At 36.0% G+C, this 21111-nt stretch overlaps 1 protein-coding gene across 6 annotated transcripts in view; it reads left to right on the top strand.

Moving 5' to 3' along the window:
* Positions 1 to 21111, top strand: part of CHD2 (chromodomain helicase DNA binding protein 2) — a 122559-nt gene that overhangs the window by 41036 nt on the left and 60412 nt on the right. For all 6 annotated transcript variants that reach the window (XR_011968861.1, XR_011968859.1, XM_072617362.1 and 3 more), the window contains 7 exons: positions 1103 to 1203; positions 2180 to 2224; positions 2333 to 2508; positions 4267 to 4391; positions 6947 to 7163; positions 12283 to 12372; positions 13311 to 13501. Coding sequence is in view for 4 of the 6 variants with exons in the window: in XM_072617362.1 (XP_072473463.1) it covers positions 1103 to 1203; positions 2180 to 2224; positions 2333 to 2508; positions 4267 to 4391; positions 6947 to 7163; positions 12283 to 12372; positions 13311 to 13501 (945 nt within the window). In the remaining 2 variants the exon portion in view is untranslated. The remainder of the gene's footprint in view (positions 1 to 1102; positions 1204 to 2179; positions 2225 to 2332; positions 2509 to 4266; positions 4392 to 6946; positions 7164 to 12282; positions 12373 to 13310; positions 13502 to 21111) is intronic.

Raw genomic sequence — 21111 nt, 5'->3', positions numbered from 1 at the left:
GAAGAAGTGTTACAAATGATCTCTGCTAAAGTACTGTTTTCATTGGTTGCTTGGGCATGAGAACAGCATGGTGTAGTGAGTAGGCTTTGGAGGCAGGAAGACCTAAGTTTCAGTTTTGATTGTGACACGTAGGCTGTGTGACCATGGACAACTCACTTAACCATTCAGTGCCCTAAGTGACTCTCTAAGACTGTTGCAGAGTAAGTCCTGAGTTCTCTATGCCAGTTATATCACAGGTCGAGGCCCTAGCATTTTGTCTATAAAAATAGGATAGAATATTTCCTTTAGGTCAGCTTGGTGGATGCTGAAGCACTTGAGATTCTCTAGGAGAAAAGTGTCCTCTAATCTCACAACACTTGGATTGTGTTATTGTTGTATGGGGGTTAATGGAGGAAAAGTGGGGGAAGGGATTCCTTCCTGGACTTGGAGAATTACTATTAATTTTTGACAATTATTCATTATAATTGCTTGCATTTCTAAAGCACATGCATTTTATAGAAATATTTGTCTTTTTTTTCCATAATGATTTACTTTTGATTTAGAGGAAACATGTTTATAGTTATGCAGATATACTGAATATGATATCTTCAGATTTTTTTCTATGAACATTCAACTTCTGTGAAGTAGCCAATTGTGATGAAACCTGTAGTGTTTCACAAAAGATTTTTTTTTGTAAGAATTTTTTTTTCCTAGCCTATCAGATACCTTTGCTTTCAAGTGACATTATAGATCAATATGTGGCCTAGACCTCAGTGTGGTGTGATACAAAGAATATTAGTTTTAGAATTAGAAAATCTAGAATAAAATATCTCTGCTATTTCTTATCTATGATCTCACAGGCAAGTTATAGGCTAAACTCCTTTGTAAAAATGAGGGGATTGGATTAGACATTCTCTCCGGCCCCGTCAGCTGTGTACCCTGTGATCTCTCCTTTTGTGATCACAGCTGTTTTTCCGATTCTTCAAAAATGACTGAAATATCAGTAGTTCATGTTGCAGCTGGAAATGTATGAAGAAGTCTCCTAAATGACTTGTACTCCGTGTGGGAGCCACACAAACGTAACTGCTGCTCACTTGGTTCTTTCCGTTTTCCCAACGTCCAGGTTAGGGAAGGTTTCCCCAGAAGATGTGGAGTACTTCAATTGCCAACAGGAGTTAGCCTCTGAGCTAAATAAGCAGTATCAGATCGTGGAGAGAGTGATAGGTGAGTACAGCGAGGAGGGATCCAAGCAGCGGTGTCTGCATCCGGGCTATGAGAGCCGGTACTATAAGACCCAAGCGCTTATCTCGGGCTGTTTTTATCACCACCAATGTCAGCTCACCTTTCCGTAGCATTTTGTAGCTTACAAAGCACTTCTCTTACAACAACACTGTGAATGTGAATCGGCAGATTGACATTGTCTGTTCTTTTGTAATCACCCTAGGTGTTCTCTGATTTGTTCATATTCATTATTTTTTAAAAAAATAAATAAACTCACATAAAATAGAATCACATCAGAATGTGTTAATATTCACTCTTTTGATTGGTTAGATATTTCTAGTGTGTTCTCAACTAATTAGGGTCCACTATTTGACTTCATTTTGAAAATTTACTTAGGAAAAACTTTATTTTTCAGAAAAAATGACTGAACTGTACAATAATACTAAAATACTAAATGTTTACGTTCTATGTAAGTGACCTATATTTAATAGATATGCTGGCTCTAAAATTAAAATACATGTGTGTATGTATGTATCTGTTTCTTTTGTCATAAGTTACCAAAGCTTATTTGAAAATCCAGATTGGAAGAGCTTTTAGGTGGTTAAAAACTAACTTATTTTGTTATCACTGAAGCCAGGATAGGCCTAATTTTTAAGTTGCCCTTAGCCAGTAAATACTTCTAGTTGTCATCAGTTGTGGGGGTTTATTTATTTTTCCATATCATAGTCAGCAGTCAATTAACTAATATTCATTAGATGCCTAAGTTATAATAGGTATTAGGGATATCAATACAAAAAATTAGATAGCTGCTGCCCTTACAGTTTAAAAGAATGTAGTAATTCACTTGATTTACAGCACCTGGCTCAGGACTGCATTTCAGAAATAGAATATTTTTTTATTATTCTTTTACCTCTAGCATGTCATTTATCTTATTTTTCTGGAAAGATGTTAATGCTTATTTTTTTCTTGGCTTATCCAGCTGTGAAGACCAGTAAGTCAGCATCTGGTCATACAGAATTTCCAGGTGAGTCGGTGTTCTTGTTTTTATTGTGACTTAAAATTTTTATGGAGGAAAGTGCCATATTTTCCCCCTTCACTGATAGTTACTCATAGGTTTTTATGTGTGAAATAGCTCACAGTCGGAAATCATCCTCAAATGAACCTGAGTATCTATGCAAATGGATGGGCCTACCATATGCAGAATGTAGTTGGGAAGATGAAGCTCTGATTGGGAAGAAATTCCGAAGCTGTATTGACAGCTTCCACAGTAGGAACAACTCCAAAACCATCCCCACAAGAGAGTGCAAGGTAGGCAACTGTGGCATTGAGTTTTTTCCTTAGAAAATGTGTCTCCCTGGTAGAAAATGAGCTAGATGAGGGTTGGTCAAGTCATAAGGGGTGAATTTTGTTAGAAAAAAAATTGACCCTTTGTTGGAAATGAATTAAAAATAAAATCATTGTACAATTAGAAGAATGTGGGGTGTGAAAATAATGGAGAGGAGGTAAATAGAACTTAATTGACAGAGTTATGCATGTTTTATTCTCTAGAATATTGATATAGTATTAGAAATATAACAGCTATGGAAAAGACAATGAAAAATTTAACCTTCTTTAAAAGTAAAAAAAAAATGATGGGGTCAAGAATTCCAGGTGAGGGAGGATGCTGGAATTTTACTAACTGATCTATTTACTTATCACTTTAAAATCACTTCTCCAGGATTTAAGTTTTCTTAAGGTACAGTGTTAACATATTTGTTGAAGAATTATCCTTGGTGGCTACTGTGTGAACAGGTTTTGTTAGTGATAAATGAAGTATTAGAACATTTAGTCTCTCCCCTCGATTACAAGCTATAAATACGTAAAACATTCAGTAATAGAACAGGTAGTATGTGATCATGTACCAAATGAGGGATAAGTGTAATAAGTGCTGCCAGAGTTGGGAGGAGGGAAGATAACCAGTATGCACTGGGATGGCTGGATTCCTTCCAGAAAATAAGGGGGGGTAAGTTTTACATTGAAGGAGAAATTTGATTTGAATAGGTAAAGACTAGGGGGTCTGGGTTTTCTAGCCAAGAAGTTTTAAAATGCAAACTGTGCGTAACAGTACAATTGAAACAGAGAACTGCAGGGAAATAAGAGATAAGGTTGGAAAACTCAGTTATGTTAGTATTGTCAAGTCTTTGAATGCTAGGCTAAGAAATTTGGACTTTTATCATAGTGGTAGTGGGGAGCCATGGAGGTTGTCTTAGCAGTGAAAAATTTATCTGATGGTGACTGGGATGGATTAGAAAAGAGAAGTTATGCAAAAAGGGAGAACAATTAAGAAATTATTTCTAAAATCTGTGTAGAGAAGTAGCAGTGGGAGGGAGTGGAAGCAGATGCAGGGGATTTTGCAAAAGAGAATTGTGAGGACTTTATGGAAGTTGATTTAGAATGGGAAAAAAGTAGGAGTCAAAAATGACTAGTTCCTCCCTCCTCAGGAAGTAGTAAAGTAATATGGTAATGATCGCTTTGTAATCAGAACATAAAAACTTTGTTGTAATAGTGCGCTGAAGATCAATGCAATGTGTCCTTATAGGTAAACCACTTTGTTACTGCAGGTGCTTTTTGGTATCTCAATAACTAAATTTATCTAGATAGGCTGTTATATATTCTTAGGTGAACAGTCTTTTTAATAAAAGAGCAACTGCTATGCAAGTGTGCTGTTCTAGGTAATAATCCATTTAAAAATTCTGCCCTCTGGAAGCTTACAGTCTAAAGAAACATGCTTTTACAACATAATTGATGTACCAGTATAGATTTGGGGTGTTGGATGATGTATACAGAATACCTTATTTTTGACTTTTACCTTATTTCCTGATGATTTGTTTTATTTGTTTATTTTAAGGCTTTGGGCAAGTACTTGATGATGAAAGAAAAAATCTCCTTTCTGAAGAAGTTCATATTTCATTCCTTTGTATATAGCACTTTTAAGTTATAGTCAGTACATAAGCAAAATCATAGAAAATTTTTCCCACATTTGGATCACTTTTATTCTAGAATATTGTGACAATTCTGCTTTTGTAGGTCCTGAAGCAGAGACCAAGATTTGTTGCTTTAAAAAAACAACCAGCATACATAGGTGGAGAGAACCTGGAGCTCCGAGATTATCAGTTAGAAGGCCTGAATTGGCTCGCGCACTCCTGGTGCAAGTAAGTAACAGATAAACACAAGTGTTCTCCTTTTCCATTCTTCCCACTCTTCACTGTTAGGCTTTTTTGAAATACCAAAGAATAGTTTAGTTTTACCATAGAAGTTATACTATCATGGAAAGAAAACTCCTGCTTAGTTGAAGGGAGGCTATTTATTTCTACCTGTTTTAATATAAAGAAGGAAATAGCTGGTTAATTTTCTTTCTTTCTTCTGAGGTATTATTTTTTTAAACTTGCCTAAGGAAAAGGTCCCATGTTATTATGGTATACCTGAGTGGTGGTTAGTTCATTTGTTTAGACTTCAGTAGACTTTAGTAGAAACATATACCTGGGTCATGTCCAGTCATCCTGATGAATATCTGGTCACTGGATTCAGACGGCTCTGGAGGAGAAGTGAGGCTGGTGACCTGCACAGCTGTCCCTCCCTCAGAGCAAAGTCAAGTGCAAGTCATGTCATCACTTCTCTGATGGCACGGTCTTCTTCAGCAATGAAGGATGAACACACAGAGAATACTCCTGAAGGGGAAACTGTTGCTTGTACTACAACCTAAAGTATAATGTGCCACTTGAAGGGATGTTTTGGCTGTCCCATTCAGAGCAGATTTTTCAAAGATTTGTTAAGATCAGTTGTGCATTCTGGCTAAGTGATCTGCTTATTTTTAAGGATTTTTTTCTCTTTGACCTTAGTTGCTCAAAGTCATATAATGACTTAATAGAAACAGTGAAGACATTACTTCTGGAACATGAATAAGTGTGTGAAGTGCTTTGTGCCTCAGGGAATTGCACTAGATTATCTCTGAGGTCCCTTCCAGCTTTTACCATTCTGTGAGACACACAGACACAGACACAGACACAGACACATACACACACACACACACGCACACACTTTAGAAATCTATTATAAAATAAGAAGTAAATTCAGAAATTTCAGTTTAGCTAAAAACCATGTGATACTGCATACCTGGTAGAGTCCATCATGACATACTAATACATAAATGGGAAGTTGTAAAGAACTTTGGCCTGCATGTGAAATAACCATGTGTGACTTGAGAACTAAGTCTGTGAGTATTATTGTCCTTAACCATTGACTATTTGCCTAGAATGGTAATAACTTTATGTACTCTTAGTTCAAGGGAATAACGGGGCTAGAGAGAGTGGTTTACCCTATCCTGTCTCATACTTGCCTCAAAATCTGCTAGAAGGAAAATGCAGATAATTACAGGTCCAAGGCATATAATAACATTAAATTGAATTGCCATTATAATGTGATCTCACAAAAATCACAGAAAGTCACTTTATATCTGCCCAATTTCCTGCCTTTCGTTGGTAGACAACTGAAGAGAAGTCATAGGAAAGAAAAAAAGAATTTCTTCCTTAAAATTAATTATTTTTGGGGAAGGAGAATTGACTCAAATATGGAATTTATAAAAATACCTAAAAGTAAACATCATGGAGGCATTCTTTTCTCATTTTCTCTACCTTCGCTCCCTCCCTAACTATAAAATGAGATAATAATTGGAAAGCCCTTAGCACAGGGCCTGGCACAGAGAAGGCACTATATAAGTGCTTATTCTCCTTCTTGCCTTCCCCATAGTATGGAACTCTAGAATTTCTGTTTAGTTATTTTTATTTATTGAATATTAGTTGTTTCCTGTTACAGACTTTAACAGTGAATAGATTGACTTTAGTAATTTCTGTTTTTTAATTTGCTATTTGCTTATGAACTTTGATGGATATTTTTCTTCCCTTCTCCTGGGTCAGTGCCTAAATATTATGTGACTTCACTCTGAAAATTCCAGTTATTCCAGAATTTACATACAACATTTCCGTTTAAAGAGTAGATATCAGATGTATGCATGGATGTGGATAGATAAAGTCTCTGTCCCTTAATGATTCAGCTCTGACCATGAATATCCATCAGTTGTCACTTCCCATTTAGGAAAAGCTCAGATATTGGAATAAAGGTCAAGTCTACAATAGAGAAATCTTAACGAAATTTGACTTGACTTTAATGTAGACATATACATACACACACACACACACATGCACAGATATACAGATATGCATCTGTGGGATGCGTATGTATGTGTATGTAGATTCTGTTTTTGACGAATGAGGCTTTAAGGTGACATTTATCTGTTTATTTGCCAAGTGTTGAGTACCTGCTATGTTGATGACCCTGAGGCATTGTAAATGAACTTTTCTCCAGAAGGATTATAAAAAGAATTACCTATTTCCCCCTGCTAGTAGTGCTTTCCTTTTTGAGATTAGTTTCCATCTTCTCTGTGTATATCTTGTATGTTCCTAGTTATTTTTGTTTGTCTCCCTCATGAGAATGTGAGCTCTTTGAGGTTTATTTATGTCTTTCTTTGTGTCTTAGCCCATTCCTTGCACAGGGTGATTGCATTACTTTATATTGAAGAAATTGAGGTGCACAACTGGAAACTCTACTCATGCAATGAGTATTGGCATGAGGCATTGACAGTTGGTATTTTTATATATTTTGGTTTCCATTAAATTGAATGAATGAGTTATGATTCCTTTTTTCCCCCCAGGAGTAACAGTGTGATTCTTGCTGATGAAATGGGCCTAGGAAAAACCATCCAGACCATATCATTCCTCTCCTATTTGTTCCATCAGCACCAGCTGTATGGCCCCTTTCTTGTAGTGGTGCCTTTATCTACTCTCACTTCATGGCAGAGGGAATTTGAAATATGGGCACCAGAGATTAATGTAGTGGTTTACATCGGAGACCTGATGAGCAGAAATACGGTGTGTAAACAATCAGAGAACTGTATTATACTCTGTATCATTTGTTTTATAGCAATTTCTTTAAAGCTGTTAACACTATTGGAAGTCCTGTTTGATAGGCTTATTATTGGTTTTATGCATCCCAAGAGTACAATAAGACATAAAACGTTAAAAACATTTATTCAGTTTAAAGGAAAGCGATTGTACCATGTTGGCTAAAAGCATGTACCAGTCATTACTGCCAGCAGATCTGAAGTGTGGATGTTGTATCATGTGAATACTGCTCTTTTAAATGGCAGCTTCTTCATGAAGTCTTTTACTCTCTCTGCATTATAAGTATAGAAGACAAAATAAATGTCATATGGGACCACTTCGTCCCAAAAATCCCTGATTTTCTTTTAAAATTATAAAAGAGAGTAAAAAAATCTAATAGTGAATTAATTACTTTTTAGTCAGAGACATGAGAAAATAAGTATAAGTACAAGAGCTTATCAGAGCTCTTAAAAACTAGGGTTTTATGCTCAGGGCCACGGAGGTGAAAGGTTGAAGATGAGCTACATCTGAAATGAAAGGAATCTTTTCATAAATAAAAAATTTGGTTACTTGTTGGCCTCTCTACCCCAATAGAATGTGAATCTGAGAGCACAGACAGTAGTTTTTAATTTTATATTTGTGTCTTCAGAACTTAGCCTAGCACAGTTGCTCACACATAGTAGGCATTTAATAAATGATTTTTGGTTTGGATAAGAAACTTTATTAATTTGGACATAATTATAGACACCAAGAAAATGAGCCAGATGGTGGAATGAGATATAGGGTTAGGAGAAAGGAATTTTTGTCACCAGCTATTCCACTAATTGATTATGTGATCTTGGACAAGCTAGTTTACCTTGTTTGGGATTCAGTTTTCTCATCTTCAAAGAAAAAAAATTGGATGAGAAAATGCCTTCTAATTTTAATAGTCTGGGCATTTTTAACAGGGATTGTGACTGAAGCTTGATTTGTTTCCTTTTTTCCCAAGTTAATAGTATCAACATAGGTGCCATGTTTAAAACTGAGGACTAATTTGAACATTGAGCACTTGAGATACTCAAACACTACCACTAGTTGGTATTAAGTAAAATGAAAGGTTTTAACCTGTGCTTAGTCTTGAAGGAAACTGAGGATGCTAAGAGATGTAGGTGAGAAGGGTATATATGCCAGGCATGGGTACAGCCAGTACCAAGGCATAGAAATGGGAAATGGAGTGCAGTGTATAAGGACATTGCTTTGACTGGACTGTGAGGAAACTACAAATATGTCATATGTTAATTTAAGTTATTCTTTCCTTTTCATTAAAACAAATCACCTAAGTCTCTCTAGCATGTATTACCTTTGTGCTGTAGTTGTGAATTGTTTAAGTATCACAATACCCAGATGAAAGAATCCACAGAAAGTGAACTACAGTCTTTAAAATGAAACAAAGCAAAACCCACCACCCAACAGCAGTCTTCATAAATGATACAGATCAGTGATGGCAGTGTTGGCTTGTCATAGACTTCAGTTACGTCTTCTTCATCTAAGCTGTACTCATGTTCTTTTCATAGCAAACATATTGAGGTGTCTTACAGTAAAGTTGTACTTTGCTGCCCTGCTGTGTTATGGCCATGACTAGATTTTCTAAGGTTGAGCTAGTGACATATTAAGGCTGGAAGGCTTTACTGAACTGAAAAACTAATTAATTTAGTATGGTCTGGGTAATAGATTGAATATATTTTTTCTAAGGTTCAACTTAGTTAAATTTGGAGAGTCTTATCAGATTGAGTTCAAGTGATCAGTTTCCTTGACTGTAGCAAAACTCAGACTTTTTAAATTGGGGTTCTTGGAGTCTATGAACAGTTTTTAAAGATTGTTAGTAATTGTATTTCAAAATAATTTTTCTTTGTAATACTGCGTATTTTATCTTACATGTGTAAAAATATTATCCTGAGAAGGGGTCCATAGCCTTCATTTGACTGCCAAGATGGAAGGGGCCGTCTGTCATACAAAATATGCTTTAAAAAAATCATTCTGAATCACAGAGAAGTTGCATTGTATTGAGAGGAACCATACTGATTAATTCACAGGCCTATGGGCTATTAAGTTCACAGGACAAAAATTCATACAATGTCTATCCTTGTGTAGTTAAAGATAAAAAGAGTGAAGTCTAAGCAGTTATTAAGGTATCAGAGAGAGCAAAGAGAGCATGTGGATGTGGGTATGTGTGTGGGGTGTAATTTCAGCTTCCCTTTCTCTCCTATGCCAATTCTTCTTCTCTCCCATCAAAATAAGGAAGGCCCTACCAAATACTAGCCAGTTTTACTTATTTTATCCTTTGAGATGAATTAATTTTGGAGGTTCAGCGTGGCATAGTGGATAGAGAGCCTGACATGTAGTGGCTCTGTAAGCCATGCCAGCATACTTAGTAAGTCACTAAGTCAGAGTACTCTCTAAGACTGAGTTGAAAAGAAGGTGAGGATCTCTGTTGGGAGAGAGAGTTTCCTCATCTGTAATTTCTTACACTAATGAAATCTCAGGTCTGAACAGAAAAATTTTTCTGGATGTATTTCCTCCCATTGCTAACATGATGTTGGGTCAACAGCAGCCCCTTTGGGCTTCAGCTATAACAGCAAAAACAATTTTAAAAAGCTAGCATTTTTATAGTGCTTTAAGGTTTTGCAAAGTGCCTTATAAATATTATTTCATTTGATCTTCCCAACAGTCCTTGGAGGTAAGTGTGTTAATTATCCCCATTTTATAGATGAGGAAATGGGGCAGGCAGGGGTTGAGTGAATTGCTCTGGCTCATGTTGTAGTAGAAAGTTAAATAAAGTAGATTTTGGACTCAAGTCTTTCTGAGTATAGGCCCAGTATTCTATCCACTGGACCACCTACCTGCCTTATAAAATAAAGGTGTGGAGTTTTTATGATTTCAAAGTTTCCTTCCAGCTCTAAATCTTAGAGGTTATTTTTTTCTTCCAGTAGCCATTCATTGTATTTTTATCCCAGCACTTAGCACAGTGCCTGTTACATATTAAGTGCAGAAATGCTTTTCGTGCATTCATTCCTTCTGATAACAAAGTTTCTGAAATTGCAATTTTTCCTATTTCAAAATGTTCTATAATCCATATTATATTAAATTAATCCAGATTATCAAGATTTTAATATGTGTGCTGAATAGAAGTATTGTATTTGTAAAGTTTGGCCATGAGGAGAGGGGCTATTAATAGTCCATTTTAATATCTTGGTAGGGTAATCTCCTTTGTTTGAAAATACACGCACAATGAAGTTACAGTCTTAACACTTTTGTTTGTTTTAGAATTTTACCTTGTATTTCAACTATTTTCACTTATTTAGTATTTATAAAATAATCTTGAAATCTGTCAAATAAAAAGTATTTTGAGTACAAATTTTATAGGTATGGCAATCCTAGATGCCAGGGATACAAAGACAAAATGAAGCAGTCCCTGCTCTGAAAGACCTTAACATTCCATTAGGAGAGACAACATGTGTATATTTAAACATAAACAAAATAGTTGCAAGTTGATTTTTGTTGGGGAAAACAGCAGCATTTTGAGGAATCGAGAAAGTCCTAAAGCAGAATTCTGCCCTTGAGTATTGAAAGGATCTGGGACTAGGAAATTAGGACTAGGAAATAAAGACTAGGAAACCGGGACTAGGGGATGGAAGGATTGCCTTCTAGTTGTGGGGAATAGTCAGAGATAGGAGATATGGAGGACCATGACACAGTGATCAAGTCAGTTTGACCAAGTGAGAGGAAGCATAAAGGGTAAGGATGTGTAATGTGCAGTGATTGTAGGTTGTAGCCACATTGTGAAGTGCTTTAAATGTCAAACAGAACATTCTTTTTGATCCCAGGGTAATAGGGAGCCACTGTAGTGGCTGAGGAAAATCACTGTGATAGCTGTGTAAAAGGTGGATTAGAATGGAGAAAGACTTGTAGCAGGGAGATCAGTAGGGAGGCTATTTTAAATAGCATGGGCAAGAGGTAAAATGGGCCTGAACTAAGGTTACAGCTGTATGGATGGAGATGTTATAGAGGCGAATAGGACAGGATATGGCAACTGATGGTTGTGGGGTTAGTGAGAGTGAGGAATTGAGGATGACCTCAAGGTCATAATCTGGGATGATTGGAAGGATAGTGGTACCATTGACAGTAATTGGGAAATTTGGAAGATAACTGAGTTTGAAAGGTGAAGATATTGAGTCCTCTTTTGGACATTGAGTTTGAGATGCTTGGGGGACATGTAGTTCAAAATAATCATGGGCAATTGATGACATGACATTAGAGTATAGGAAAGAGATCAGGACTGAATATATAAATCATTTTCATGCAGTTAATAATATAAACCGTAAGATTTGATGAGGTCACAAAGTGATAATATGGAGACAATAGAAGGGGCTTAGGATGGAGCCTTAGGGACACCCACAGATAAGGGCATGGTATGCCTGATAATCCAGAAAAAGAGTCTGAGAAGTGATCAGTCAGGTAGGAGAATCATAAGATCATAGGTTTAGAATTAGAAGGAATCTTGGAGGTCATCAGATCTACCCTCTTTGTTGAGAGAGTTATGTCACAAAATGCTAGAGGATTGTGTAGTCATTAGTATCACATGCTGTGTGGTCAAGAAGGTTGAGGTTTGAGAAAAGTCCATAGATTTGGCTATTAAGAGGTTATTGATAACTTTGAAGAGAGAAACTTTAGTTAAGTGATGAATGAATTAAAAAGGGCAGTTTCTGAGGCTGTTAGGATTGTTCCCTTTCATGGTGGTGGCAGGAATGGGCTGAAAGTAGGCCTACTGTCCCAGAGATGATGGTGCAACTGTTTGCAGTCTCTTGGGTCTAGGGTTCTGGGCGTCCACTTCACAGGTCATGGTGTCAATGGTCATCTTATCTGCCTTGTTTATGCTATTTGCTCTCTCTCCTGTAGGGTGCTTCACTGCATTAGGAAGTTGGAAGCAAGAGGTGGAGAAGTTGAGAGAGTAAAGGCTACAATTATAGACAAGGAGAGATGGAGGCCAATAGCCAGAGCCAGTGTCCTTTTATTTGGATGATGAAAAGTTCAGTAGTACTTGGATTTCAATGATTGATTTCTTTTATAGATACGGGAATATGAATGGATCCATTCTCAAACCAAGAGACTGAAGTTTAATGCACTCATAACAACATATGAGATCCTTCTTAAAGACAAGGTATGTAAGGCATGTAAGGCATGATTCATGATTCATGAACTTCATGTATAATCTGTCCAAGTTGTAGGGGCAGGTGTCTTTCACTTTTTGTCATAACAGTTAATGTTCTCATGCTGGCTTTTGACCTTTGTGGGGAAACAAGAAGAGTATTTTGGGAACTTGGGTATGTGAAGAAACCGAATGCTAGAAGGGACACTTAGAGGGAACATAGTCCAGCTCCCTCCCATTTCGTAGAAGACGAAATCTGGGCCCAAAGAATGGAAGGGACTTCCTAGGGTGACACTAGTCAGTGATAGATTCAGGGCTATAGTCCAGCTCTGTTGTTCCTAGTCTAATGGTTGTTGTTGGTGGTGGTATTTTCATTATCCATTGTACTATTTTCTAAAAGAGAAAACATTTTTGCTCTCTACAGGATAGCTTTCACACAAAACAAAATGAAGACTGTAAAACTTGCCAAACTTTTTTAAGATGGTCTTTATAAGAATCAAAACATGCCTTGCAAAGACAGACATACTTAGTTCTAGGCAGATTGCATTAGTGCAAAGGGAAAAGTTTTTAGATGGATAAAATCTGTAGTTTCTGAGTGTTCCTCTTCACATCCCAGGATTGTGATCAAACCTAGTTAAGAGGAGAATGGTGTGTATAATAAAAAGAAGGGTACAAATCATTTTTGCCCAGAACCTCCTTTTATTTTATCCTAAACTGGGGATATGCAAAAGGGGGCCTATTGCCTCATTTTTTAGGGGTTGTAGTTCACTTCTGACCAGAGCATGCCCCAGTCTAAGCAGCTAAAACCACAAGTGACCTTTTACATGTCTAAGACAATGTGGAATATTTTCCATACTTACATTTGTAATGATGTTTGCATGGAGATGATTAACACTTGAAACCACTTGCCCATCTGACTTGGTGGCTCATTTGTTTTGTTTTTACTTTAGACTGTGCTGGGCAGTATTAACTGGGCCTTTCTGGGAGTGGATGAAGCCCATCGGTTGAAGAATGATGACTCTTTATTGTATAAAACTCTGATTGATTTCAAGTCCAACCATAGGCTCCTGATTACTGGGACCCCTCTTCAGAATTCCCTCAAAGAGCTCTGGTCCTTGCTGCACTTTATTATGCCAGAGAAGTAAGCTCTTTCCTGTGTACTTCAAAAGATGCTAGAATGTTTTCAATGCCAAATGATATTAAATCTTTTATTACCCATCCAGGAAAATAAATGGCATGATTTGGGGAAAGTAGAGGTTGTAGCATGATTTTTAATAAAGTCAATGCAGAAACAGTAGTATCATTCTGGGATTAAGGCATAGGGGTCAGAATTCTTGGAAGTCACGTATCTTGTCTGCCAGAAGTTTTAAACTGGCTAATTTGTATAGCAAATTAATATGAAATATGGTAAATAATAGTGATGTAGCTAACATTGGTCAGTCTCTGAAGTACAGCAATATATTAGTCCAATTGAGAAAGACTGAAAAATTACTCAGAATAAATGAAATTTTGAAAGATACTTTTATATTGATTTCAGATACAGTTATCTCAGAAAGGCAAAGCATTATTTACTAAGGTGCCTCTGCTAAAAGCATCTTTGTATATGTAATATGCTTATTCTGTGATGCAGGTCCACAAAATTATTTGGCTAGGGTCTACATTTGCATTCTAAGAAAATTCAGACTTTTGCTTTGATGCTGTTAAGTATCTCCCCTGTTCTGCCTAGAGGTGGCTGTTAAAATAGTATATGGTTTTCTAATGTATGCTGTTTTTCATCCAGACCACAGTAATGCCACTCACAGACACTAAATCCAAGAACAAGTCCTTTGAATTGTCTTCCTCTTTCCAATCTCCCTGATTTTCCATTAATATTGATAATTTGCACTAAATTAACCCTCATTTTCTCTTGTGAGTTCTTGGATGTGTGAATGAGATAACTGACAGCAACATGTTTTTTCTTTTTGATAAGTTAATTTGCCTATGAGAATTAAAGCAGTGATGTGGGATTTATTAATCTAATGCAGATAATACTTGTTGCCAATCTTTTCATCCATACTTTTTGTGTGCTACTATGTGTGTGTACATACACATAATATATATACATACATAAACCCACCTATTATATATGTGTGTGTATACATATATACATTCATGTACACAAACATAAACAAACATGAAGTAAAACTATTATTTAATAAACTAGCATACAGTAATATTTTCTTCATAAAATTGTTACAATGAATGAACAGAACATTCTCCGAAGAGTTTTGTGAACTGTGTTGGAAATAGGATGTTTGTTAAAATGAAATAGGGATCCCCCAGAGCAGATACCTGCTTTGGTAAAATAATATCATTTTCTTTAGCATTCATACACATTTTAAGGGAAATATAAAGGTTCAGGTCTTGTGATAGTATAAGTAAACTTATTTTCTAGGAGCAAGTGTTTTATATTGTCTCCTTAATAAGTACAGTGTGTATATGTGTATTCCAAAGTTTATACTTTGAGGAATCTATGGCTCGGTGATATAGGATCTGTCATGAGATACAGAACTTGAGTGTAATTGCAGCTTTAGAATTGTGGGGTTTTTGTTAGTCATTAAGCCAACATTCATTTAGTAAGAATTTACTGTCTTCAAGGAACTATAGGTTTTGAACTCATAATACATAGGTGTAAGACATGACAGGATGGTCACTTTCAAAGGTTTTGAGTCTGTTTGAAGAGATAGGACTTAACCTGTTTAAAAGACAGGAAAGAATGCCTAAGTGAATTTTAACCGACCTCTCTCTGCATTTCCCACACAACTTGTTTCGTGGGTGGTTTTCTCCCTTTCGTTTGTAGACCAGCTTTTTCCACTCTTTTTGCTAACTAATCTCTTTACACATCTCTGGTTATAGTATCCTTCTTTAGTTGTCTTAATTTTGATTCTGAGTCAGAACAGTTCTTGTGGTGCTGACAGAAGTGGCATTAAAGAGAACACAGATAGGAAAAGTAGCTTGATTGAATTAAATATAGATAGAGGAAAATTGTTCTGAAAGTGATACAAGTGTGAGGGCATTTAGGGATCTAAGTAAAAGGTATCTAGAGGAGGGGGAGAAAAAATATGGAAAAAGTTTCAGACTTTATTGATAGCAAAAGAAAAATGACTGAGAGAACATCAATAACCACCAACTTACATGCCTGTTTTTCCACCTAATAATAATAGCTAGCATTTATATAAATTATGCTTTAAAGTTTGCAGAGTGATTTTTAAATATCACATTATTTGATCCTCACAACAACCATGAGAGGTAGGTTTTATCATTCCCATTTTATGGATGAGGAAATTGAAATAAATAGAGGTCAAGTGACATGCTCAGAGTCACATAACTAATGAATGTTTGAGGCCAGATTTGAACTCAGGTCTTCTAGAATCAAAGTCCAGCACTCTGTTTATTGCTGCAGTTAGCCACTTCTGATCTATATAGAATCTTTAAATTCTACCTTTATCTTTTTCATCTTGTGTACATTTTTAGCATCTTAAATAAATCATTCTTTCTTTTAAAAGAATAATCTCTAGAGAGAGGGCAATTTATTTCATTAATTGCTCTTTCCTTTGTAGTTGTATTTAATTATTTTTCTTGTTTTTCTGTTGTTTGGAGTGTTTACAAGCGTAATATTTTGTTCATGTTTTTTTTTTGGTAGGGATGCCTCTAAAGTCTCTTTTTCATTGAACATCAGCCATCTTTTTTCATTGATTATTTGACCCATGTTTTTGGGGCTTTAGGTTGTATTTTGAACTCTTGCTTTGAAGAATATGATTATTCTATTTGCATAAGAAGTTGCTAGTGAGTACAGAATAGTGCTGTTATTTGATTTTCCTTTCTCTTAGTTGAAGGTCTTTTTTGTGACTGCTTGTAGAATATGTTTTTTTAGTTTTGGAATTGTTAAATTTAACCATTTGTGTTTAAACTGAAAGTATGGGGTTTTTTTGTTCGTTTTTTCTGGAAGCAATTTGTATTGTTTTGATTGATTCTGCATTTTGAAGGTCTGTACAGTTTTCCTGTATTATTTCCTTTATTGTGGTGTTCACATTGTTAATTTAACATAGTCTTCTGAGAGACCTATGATTTATAAGTTGTCTTTGAACATCCTGCCTTCCAGATCAATTGTTTTTGCTTATATAGAGACAGTATATTCTTTTAACATTATTACATTTTGCTTCTCTTCTTTTAGGTCGTGTTTTACTTCAGGATATTTATATTCTGAATCCATTGCTCTCTCTTTGCTTCTTTGGAGAGATTTGCCACTGTGGATTTTTTTTCCTATGTTAATTATTTCTGCTGTTCACACAATAAGTTCTAACGTTTGTTCGCATCTGACTTGTTCTTTTTATGTTTTGTATTTCTCCATTGAACCATTTTGGAATATCATTTTGTTGTTCTGTGCTTTTTTGAGATTCTAGAGGGTTTTGTTTCCCACCAGAACGTTCAGTTTTCTTTGTCTTATAATATTTCAGATTAGTTTGTCATCTTTTTAATGTTTTAATATTCATCCTCATTCATCTGCTTGTACTGTAGATTTTAAATTGAATTTCCTTCCTTTTGAAATTTGGATGGTTTTAGCCTTTTATACTACTTCCCTACTACTTTCTGATTCTTCCCCTCTGCAAGAGTGGGTGTCCTTGGAGCTGGAATGTAAAGCTGCCTTATCCTTCTTCCATGTTTGGGGAATTTGCTTTTCAAGCAGGATTTGGCAAATGAAATAAAGCAGTGATCCACATCCTTATCATCTCACAAGTGACTGAACGATATAGAGAATATAAGTCCGATTTTGTTTACTTTATTTTTGATTATGAAAACTATTTGACTTTGTAGAACCAAATACTAGCTTATAGCTTCTTCTCCCATCTGCATATCAGGATCATTCAAGATTCTGTGAAACAATTAACAATAGAAATGAGTGTTTAATAACTGAAAATAAACATCAAATGAGGCAAAAATAGGGAGATACATTTGTACCAAAATATTCATGACTGTGATGGGAGAGGTCCAGTGCAAAGTCAGTTAATCAGCAAGCATATATCAAGTGCCCACTGTGTGATTGGGATACAAATACAGAGAAAGAAAACAATCCTTACTACCTGGAATTTACATTCTAATTGGAGAGAAAATAAGGAAATGTAAGTGTATAGTGAATAAATACAAATGAACACCAAGTAGTTAAATAAAGGATAGTTTGAAAGAAAGGGCGCTCACATTTGAAGAGATCAGGGAAGGTTTCATATAGAATGTGGTACTTAAGCTAATTTTTTTTCATTTAATTGTAGTTTTATTTTTTTCCAATTACATGTAAAGATAGTTTGCAGCATTCATTTTTGTAAGATTTTGGGTTCCAATTTTTTCCTCTTCTCCCTCCTCCCCAAGTCAGCAAGCAATCTGATGTAAGTTATACATATACAATCATGTTAAACATATTTGCACGTTAGTCATATTGTGAAAGAAGAATCAGAACAAAAGGGAAAAGCCACTAGAAAGAAAAAAACAAAAATAAAAGTGAAAATGCTTCAATCTGCATTCAGACTCCTTAGTTCTTTCTCTGGACATGGACAGCATTTTCCATAACTAGTTTTTTTGGAATTATCTTAATGAGAAGAGCTAAGTTCTTCTAAACTGATCATTGCACTATATTCTCCTGGTTTTGCTCCTTTCACTCAGCATCAGTTCATATAAGTCGTTCCTGGCTTCTCTGAAGTCTTCCTGTTCAATCATTATAGCACAATAGTATTCTATTACATTCATATACCACAGCTTATTCAGCCATTCCCCAATTGATGGGCATCCTCTAAATTTCTAATTTTTTGCCACCACAAAAAGAGCTGCTATAAAGATCTTTGTGCATGTGGGTCCTTTTCCCTTTTGTATGATCTCTTTGGGACACAGATCTAATAGTGATATTGCTGGATAAAAGGGTATGCACACTTTTATAACCTTTTTGGCATAGTTCTGAATTGCCCTCCAGAATGTTTGGATCAACTCACGACTCCACCATTAGTGTTCCAGTTGTCTCACATCTTCTCCAACATTTATCATTTTCCTTTTCCGTCATATTAGCTGATCTGATAGGTGTGAGGTAGTTCCCTAGAGTTTTAATTTGCATTTCTCCAATCAGTGATTTAGAGCATTTTTATATAACTATAAATAGTTTTAATTTCTTCATTTGAAAACTTCTTGTTCATATTTGAGCTTAGCTTTGAGGGAAGAGGAGGAGTCTATGAGGCAGAATTGAGAAGGGAGTATATTCCAGACATGAGGGGACAGCTAGTACCATATCACAGAGTTGGGAGGTGCAGTATCATGTGTAAGCAATAGAGTTCAGTTTGGCTGGGTCACAGAGTTCAAGGTGGGGAGCAATATATAGTGAGGCCAGGAGGATAGGTTGGGGCAAAGTTTCAAAGAGTTTTAAAATCTAAACAGGCTTTTTTTTATTACACTAGATGTAATAGTGAGAACCACAAGAGTTTATTGAGGAGAGGAATATAGTCATATCTGTGCTTAAGGAGAATTACTTTGGCAGCAACATAGAGTAAAGTGGGAGAGACTTGAAACAGGGGGACCAATTGCGTGAGAGACTATAACAATAAGCCAAGAAGTGATGGCAACTTAAGATAGTAGCTATGTGAATAGATATAAGGGGTAGGACATGAGAGGTGTATAGTTTGAGACATCAAGATTTGGCAAATGATTGAATATGTGAGGTGAAAACAGTAAAAAGCCAAGGATAAAACTGGAAGAATGCTTCAACAGAAATTAGGAAGTTTTGGAGAAGGGGTGAATTTGGGAGAAAAGATAATATGAACATATTGAGTTCAAGATGTCTCTAGGACATCCAACTGGAAGTAGCTAGTATGATAATGTGGGATTGAAGTTCATGAAAGAGATTAAGGCTAGATATAGGAGTCCTTGCCATAGAAATGATAATATTTTGAGTCTGGCATGGTGATGTCCTTCAGATGTCCTTGTGGGGCTTTGTCTGGGATGACATTATGTTGATTACATCAAGCCGTAGGACATTACAGAGCCTTCTAAAAGAGATCTATAATCATCTATAATTTATAATCCTGGCCATCCACACAGGAAAGACCAAATGGAGGAAGAATTTGTTCACTGCTCAGATTTTAACATAATCTGAAGTGAGATATTTGTCCGATATTTTTATCTGAACAGTGAGGTGGGTCCAGAGTTAAAAGGAGAGTATTCAAGTGTTTTGAGAAATTGCAAAGCACTAAGATTCTTACAACAGCAAAAGCCCACTTTTTTCAGTACATTTTGTCAGTATTCCTGTATGACAATGAGTCATGCAATTCTACTGCCTCTACTAAACCAAAGATAAACACAGAGGATTATGGAAAAGTGCATTGTGGGTGTGAGCAGATTGTAACATATAACTAACAGGGAACTTTGAAGAACAAGAATAAAGGATGTCATTAAAGAATTCTAGACAGAAAGAATTTCTAGACAGAGAAGATGGGCTAGTCAAGAGCAAGGGATGACAGGTGGGTAGCTAGAGGGTTCTATTGGAGTCCTCATTGTGTTGAAAGAAATCAAGAAGGGTCTCCAGTATAATGTGGACCTTCTGTGTTGAACCTTTGGGAGGACATACACAAGAGTTGCACAGGATAGGCAGGTATTTGAGAGAGTTTTTGTTACTTTAATAAGTAACATATTTATATTAGCATGTTCACATCACATTTCGCTTTCTCATAAACTACAAAAAGAGTAGTGATTATTTAAGTTTCCCAGGGTTCTAAATATTAAGTTTATTATAATAAGATATTAAAAATAACCTCTAGAGTATATATCATAGGACTAGTGCATAGTAACCGTTTTTCCTCTGTTTTCTGCAGCTTAGCAGTATAAATTGGTGATATTTATGATGAGATGAACCCAAAAGAGTTTTTTTCTGAATTATCAGAGAAAGATAAATTTTATTGAATATACTTTGTGTTGAAAATTAGGAAAGTAGGTCAAGAGCTAGCTTAAGAGTCAAGGTGGCCTCTGTTCAATCCAGTTATCACACGTACTGGGTGATGTGGTTCTGGACACTTCATTTAAGCTCTCACTGCCTCAGGCAACTCGAGGAGTCTGAGTTTCCAACCATTGCTGGTCTTCACTGACTGAAGGAGTCTTCCTCACCAGGAATTCCCTGCATCAATGAGATAGCAACTTCTGACCAAAAAAAAAAAAATACCATTTTGTGTTGTGCATTTTGTTATCTTTTAATGTTTCAAACACTGGTAGTTTTCTTATGGTGCACAGTCTGTCGTTGGGAAAGGAAACCTTGTAAGGTCTTGTTCGGTTTTTTTTTGAGATTATTCTGGTCATGGCCCATTATAGAGTGCTGTCACATAAGGGGATGATGAGTCTGCGTGTGCTCTGAATTGTTCTTGCAGTAGTTGTGGTAGTTGTGTTGATTCATCTACATGGTTTTGGCTTGATAGTTGTCAGACAGCAGAATTGGTATCCGTGGTATTGAATGGAATATAGTGATCCAGCCCTCAGATCTGGCCTCAGTTAATACAGCTGAGCCAATGTTTGTTAACTGCCTTCAGCATGTAAGAAACTGTGTGCTGTCTGAACTGAGCAGGCACAGCAGAGAGGCAGGACATCTTCTAAGAGTATTATGATTTTTTTTTTTTGGCCATGATAAATCACTGTACTTTATATTGTGAAACCTTTATTTTATATCTCTGGTAGTTGTTAGTCCCAATATTC

This window comes from Notamacropus eugenii, chromosome 1, assembly GCF_028372415.1.
Source record: "Notamacropus eugenii isolate mMacEug1 chromosome 1, mMacEug1.pri_v2, whole genome shotgun sequence".
Classification (NCBI taxonomy): domain Eukaryota; kingdom Metazoa; phylum Chordata; class Mammalia; order Diprotodontia; family Macropodidae; genus Notamacropus; species Notamacropus eugenii.
Note: the sequence above shows the minus strand (reverse complement) of the source record. Positions and strands in the feature narration are given on the sequence as shown.